Source organism: Acyrthosiphon pisum, chromosome X (assembly GCF_005508785.2).
Source record: "Acyrthosiphon pisum isolate AL4f chromosome X, pea_aphid_22Mar2018_4r6ur, whole genome shotgun sequence".
NCBI lineage: Eukaryota > Metazoa > Arthropoda > Insecta > Hemiptera > Aphididae > Acyrthosiphon > Acyrthosiphon pisum.
This window is the reverse complement of record NC_042493.1, coordinates 96,312,037-96,317,921: the sequence shown is the minus strand read 5'-3', so window position 1 is coordinate 96,317,921 and position 5,885 is coordinate 96,312,037. Positions and strand designations below refer to the sequence as shown.

General features: G+C 29.7%; 1 protein-coding gene across 1 annotated transcript; it reads left to right on the top strand.

The window, feature by feature from the left end:
• The first annotated feature begins 1,637 nt into the window (after nucleotides 1–1,637).
• On the top strand, nucleotides 1,638–5,643 carry LOC103307999 (zinc finger protein 525-like). Its single transcript, XM_016800991.2, has 2 exons — nucleotides 1,638–1,726; nucleotides 4,581–5,643. The coding sequence occupies exons 1-2, from the start codon at nucleotides 1,638–1,640 to the stop codon at nucleotides 5,338–5,340; spliced, it is 849 nt and encodes a 282-aa protein (XP_016656480.1). The 3' UTR covers nucleotides 5,341–5,643.
• Nucleotides 5,644–5,885: the final 242 nt, after the last annotated feature.

The following is a 5,885-nucleotide window of genomic DNA, read 5'->3' as shown; positions in this document are numbered from 1 at the left end:
TTAAAGGTATTAATTACTAATTAGTAAACCTACTACCTACATGGCTACATAACAATAATAATAATGACCTATTAGTATCATTGAAATAATAAGTTTTAAAGTCTAATACTATGGTGCCTTTTACATAAATAATAGTTACAGTATTTTTTATTGTATTTTGTATAGTTTATCTACCCCCGTAAGGAGGGTAATGGTGGTAGGCAGTTGAACTTTGGATATATCATTGAATACGTACCCAAGTATGCCCCTTCCAAATTTCAGTCTGGTCGGGGAACGTGGAGCCCGGGTCGGGGGGAAAAATGGCATTTTTCATATGTTTTGCACCCACGTAGGTGGGGTAGTGGTGGTAGGCAGTTGAATTTTGGATATATCATTGATTACGTACCCAAGTATGCCCCTTCCAAATTTCAGGCCGGTCGGGGAACGTGGAGCCCGGGTCGGGGGGAAAAATGGTATTTTTCATATGTTTTGCACCCCCGTAGGTGGAGTAGTGGTGGTAGGCAGTTGAATTTTGGATATATCATTGATTACGTACCCAAGTATGCCCCTTCCAAATTTCAGGCCGGTCGGGGAACGTGGAGCCCGGGTCGGGGGGAAAAATGGTATTTTTCATATGTTTTGCACCCTCGTAGGTGGGGTAGTGGTGGTAGGCAGTTGAATTTTGGATATATCATTGATTACGTACCCAAGTATGCCCCTTCCAAATTTCAGGCCGGTCGGGGAACGTGGAGCCCGGGTCGGGGGGAAAAATGGTATTTTTCATATGTTTTGCACCCCCGTAGGTGGAGTAGTGGTGGTAGGCAGTTGAATTTTGGATATATCATTGATTACGTACCCAAGTATGCCCCTTCCAAATTTCAGGCCGGTCGGGGAACGTGGATCCCGGGTCGGGGTATTTTGTTCCGGTCAGTAAAATCTGGGTCAGTAAATTAGACTTCTCCCATACAAATGTTGTATTCCGGAATGCCAATCTAAAGGTTCGTATACATTTTTAATAACTGTTTAAAGGTATATCCTATATTTTATCAGTTATGATAAATTTATAAGCATAAAATATTATTACTATGCTGATATTATGTCGGCCTAAAAACAATTTTAATTCCACGATTACTTGCTAGTTGCTTTCTTACTAATTTTGCTTGAGTTATTTAACTTAACTCTAAGAATATAATTATTGATGGATTTAAAACTGTTTTAACGTCATACTAGAAATGTAGTTAATGTTATAATAGGTATATTTTATTTTTATTATAAGTATAGGTAGTATTAATAAGTTTGAAATTCCGAATTGATTAAATATATTATTAACTGTTAACACGTTCGCTGCGGGATGACGCCTTGAGGCGTCATTTATACATTTATTTTCAACTATTTTTAATTTTGTCAGCGTTGCGGTTTAACATTTTTTTTTTCGCCAGCGTTGTTCAGTACATATTACTGTATATGTGTGTGCACTCCGTATCCCAATTTTTCTATTTTTACAACTACGATAAGACTTGAACGGGGAATACTTTTATATTATTATTTCATGTTATTTTAGCATTACTTTATCAGTTGTTCGCGTGTGGTCGACTGTAAATTCGTAATTTTTGAATTATTTATCAATTAATAATTATTTTTATTTATATATTTATACGATGACGCCCAATGGCGTCAAACAGCGTCTGTCTAAAAAATTATTCAATGACGCTGATGACGCCAATAGGCGTCATAAAAAAAAAGGTGGGTAAGTGGATTTCGCTCTGCTGTACAGTAGGTTACAAGTGGGTCACTGTATAATGGATGGTATTAAATTTGAATTCAATGATATAATATCATTGTATAAGAAAAACGATTCTGAGCGGAGACGGTATGTTAGTCTAGGTATAAGACATAATATTATATTAGGTACCTATAATAAATTCCAAATTAATCATATCATAATATTTATTAGGTACTTATAACGCGTTATACATCAACAAAAAACCGTGGTACTATCATAGATATATAATAGTATACTTTAGAAGTTTCAAGTACCCACGAATAATATTATACAATCACAACAAAATAACTAAAATAGTTATCCTAGGTTTTTAATATGTAATTTCGTCCAAATTTGTACTTAAAATGACTATAAAAATAAACTGCGTAAATGTATTTTTTAGATTTTTTGGTAACAGTATTAATTACTTACGTGGAATCTTGTTTTAAATTTTCAATTCTTAGATACAAAAATTGAACATTTTATAAATTTTTAACTACAAAATAAATATTACATTTTAAATTTGATAAATTTTGTCAAAATCAAAACTTTAAATGCTTATAAAAAAAAATTGTACCTATGTATTTTTAATATTTTTCAACTGCCATTTAAGCAACATATCAGGAGCCTTGTATTAAATGTTCAACAAATAAAATTGTATTGATATTTATAGAAAAAAAAACCTAAAAAAAATTAAAAATAACAATGTCCGTAAACAGCTCAAAAAGAATCAAATTATTTTCAAAATGTTATCGTGTATAGAAAATGCTAATATAAACATTCAGTGAAATTTTCAAGTTTCTACAGTTATTCGTTTTTTAATGACAACATAATAAGTAAATTGTTACATGAGAAATCGAGTGAATATGAAATGTTGTAAAAATATGAATTTTAAAGGCCATAATTCATAAAAATTTAATTTAATTTGCTTGTATACATTTTTTTTTGATATCGGTAGTTAAACTTATAAGGAATCTTGTATTACATTTTTAAATCATTGATTTAAAAAGAAAATTTTTTTATGAAGTCTTAACTCAAAATAATTTCTTTTTTTTTGTGATTTTTATGAATTTTGTCAAGATTTGAACTTTAAATGCTTATAAATAAAAACTGTTACAAGGATTTTTAATATTTTTTAAATGTCATTGTAACAATATAGTAGGAACCTTGTATTAAATGTTCAAGCTTTTTTACCCAACAAATAAAGTTTTATGTATCTACAGTAATTATTTTTTACAACTAAATACAAAAATCGCTACATGGGAAATCGATTATTCACTGTTTTAATAATATGAACTTCGAACGCACACAAAAATTTAATTTGACTTTCTCGTAGACATTTTTTTTTTTAATAAAGGTCGAAAAAATTATTAGAAATCTAGTATTACATTTTCAAATATGAGATTTAAAAAAAAAAATTTTGTGAATTTCTAACTCAAAATAATTTTCTCATTTTCGTGATTTTTAAGTAGGTATTTTGTCAACATTTGAACTTTAAATGCTTATAAAAAAATGTGGACTTGATTTTTAAGAATTATCGTTATACCAATATATTAGTAGCTAAATAACAAAGATTTAGCTTATTAATGGCTGTTGCAGACTAAAATAATAATAGTGTATTATAATAGGTATATTGGTTGCTATTAGTTAATCGAGCATGTTTGTTGATTTGGATTATTATTTTTTGTCAATCTAAATACATAAATATTAATGTATGCCTTCCTAAACGGCTAGACCGATTGCTATGATATTTGGTACAGAGATAGATTAGACCTCAGGTAAGAAGATAGGCTAATTCTATAAGGGTAAATTCCCGCCCGGGAGGTGTTATAACAGATTATGAAATTAACGATGGATATTTTTGTTTGTAAATGGTTGTTATTGGTTTTAATAAAAATAATTATTGTTAAAACGATAAGCGCAATGGCAGTTCTTTGTATTTTAGTACAAAATGTCTCAAGTTCGAACCACTGTTTTGATGGTTGATCAAATTTTTCCATTGTTTAACTCAGTGGTTTTCAACCTGTGCGTCGCGGCTCCCAGGGGCGTCGTCGGTTATTATCGAATGAGCCGCGTTCAAAAACTAAAAAAAAATTGTAATCATTTATAGTTTTTGTTATCTACTTTTCGCTGCCGTGTAAGGCTGCACACTCTATAAATGTTGTACGCACTTGGGTATGTGAGAGATAGATCGGCCGATCGACAGATTTCGTCATTGAATAAAGTTGGATTGAATAATGTAAATTAATTGTTTGTTTTAAATTTGCGTATGTGAGCCGTATATTTGATTTCAAAATCAAAAGGAGCTGTGGACTCAAAAAGGTTGAAAACCACTGGTTTAACTATTGCTATTTTTTCTTCTTTATTAATTTTTTTACCGGGCAATGAAAAAGTTAAGATACGTTTTGAACACGATACACCGAATATTAAATAACGAATTGAACAAAGTTAGAGTCTTATTTAATTGGTTCATACGGGCAACGAAGTGCACTGGACCAGCTAGTTATAATATTTAATATAGGTTGTATATTATATAATATAATTTAAAGAATTATTGGAATTATTGAAGTTAAATATTTTTTTTAATAATTTAATTTAAGTATTAATCAATTTTGATTTTTAATGTTTAATAATAATGAATCCTATTGAGATAAATAAATATTAAATGTTAATACTAATACAGTTTTAGTAGGTTTGATATATTTTGAATATGGAAAATAGTTTAAGAGTGAAATACATAATTTTTTATTTTACTTTTAGAATCTATATAATATATATTTTATAATTATTTTTCTTCATTTAACGTTAGTTAAAATTTTTAAAATACCTATTTTTCCAGATCTTTGAGCAGAACTGAAGAAAACAAAATTAAAACCGAAATAAAAATCGAAAAAAATGTTGTCGACAGTTTTGAATTTGAAGGAACAGTTTTTGAGGAAAATAATACTGCAGAACTTATTAATCGGATGAATTTGGACAAGACATCTAGATCTAACTTAAGAAAAAAAGAATTCATTTGTTTTATTTGTAATAAATCATTTAATTATAAATCACCATTGAAAAAACATATACTCCTTCATTCCAGAAAAGAACTTTACAATAGCACGGTTTATAATAAAAAACATAATAAGTATTTAAAACCAAACTTGAAAATGCACATAAGTGATAAACCTATTAAATGTAATATCTGTGATCGAACGTTTTCATCGAGATTTTATTTAATAAGTCACACAATGACACACGCCGGAGAAAAACCATTCATATGTGGTATCTGTGGTCAAGCGTTTCCTCAATCACGTTCTTTAAAAAGACACTCAAGGATACACACAGGAGATAAACCATTCAAATGTGATATCTGTGGGCATGCGTTTTTTCAATCATCAGATTTATCAATACATACAAGGACACATACTGGAGAAAAACCATTCAAATGTGATATATGTGATCGAGCGTTTTCTCAATCACAATCTTTAAAAAGACACACGAGGACACACACTGGAGAAAAGCCATTCATATGTGATATCTGTGGTCGAGCGTATTCTCAATCAACACATTTAAAAAATCATACGAGGAAATATCATGGGGAAAAAGCCAAATAAATCTGATATCTGGGATCAAGTGTTTATACCAATAGATTTCCTTAAAAATACAACATATAACACTCTGTTTAATTCTGTGGAGATCGATCAGTTTTATTTTTATATGTCTCCTTGTCGGTTTTTATTGATTACTTCAATTTGTTCCATTATTGTACATTTAACTACGTTTAATTACATTTATATATTATTTCTTATGTTGAATTATTTACGAGCCAATAGAAATAATCACAAAAATATAAGTATTCAATGCACAAAAAATAAAGTCGAATATATAATTGTTTTTTTTTTAACTAGAATTGTAATATTAGTTTTATTTGCTTTTTTTTGTATTCTGTATCGAGCCAGGCACCCTTCTTAAATTATATGGAATTGGTTTGTTCTTTTTTGGTTAAAATTATAGTTCATTTTAAATTGCTATTGTACTTCGACAAAGAATTGGCCCATTCGACAAAAATGTTGTAGGTTACACGTCACCGAACCTAACCTAACCTAACCTAACTACCTTGATTAAAACAGATTTCTTAACTTATCTCATTGGCGTGCCA

Bases quoted from the DNA above. Each gene is read 5' to 3' on its own strand.
- LOC103307999 (XM_016800991.2), top strand. From the start codon at position 1,638: ATGACGCCCAATGGCGTCAAACAGCGTCTGTCTAAAAAATTATTCAAT. The intron at 1,727-4,580 runs GTAAGTGGATTT...CTATTTTTCCAG, and splicing joins CGTCATAAAAAAAAAGGTGG to ATCTTTGAGCAGAACTGAAG.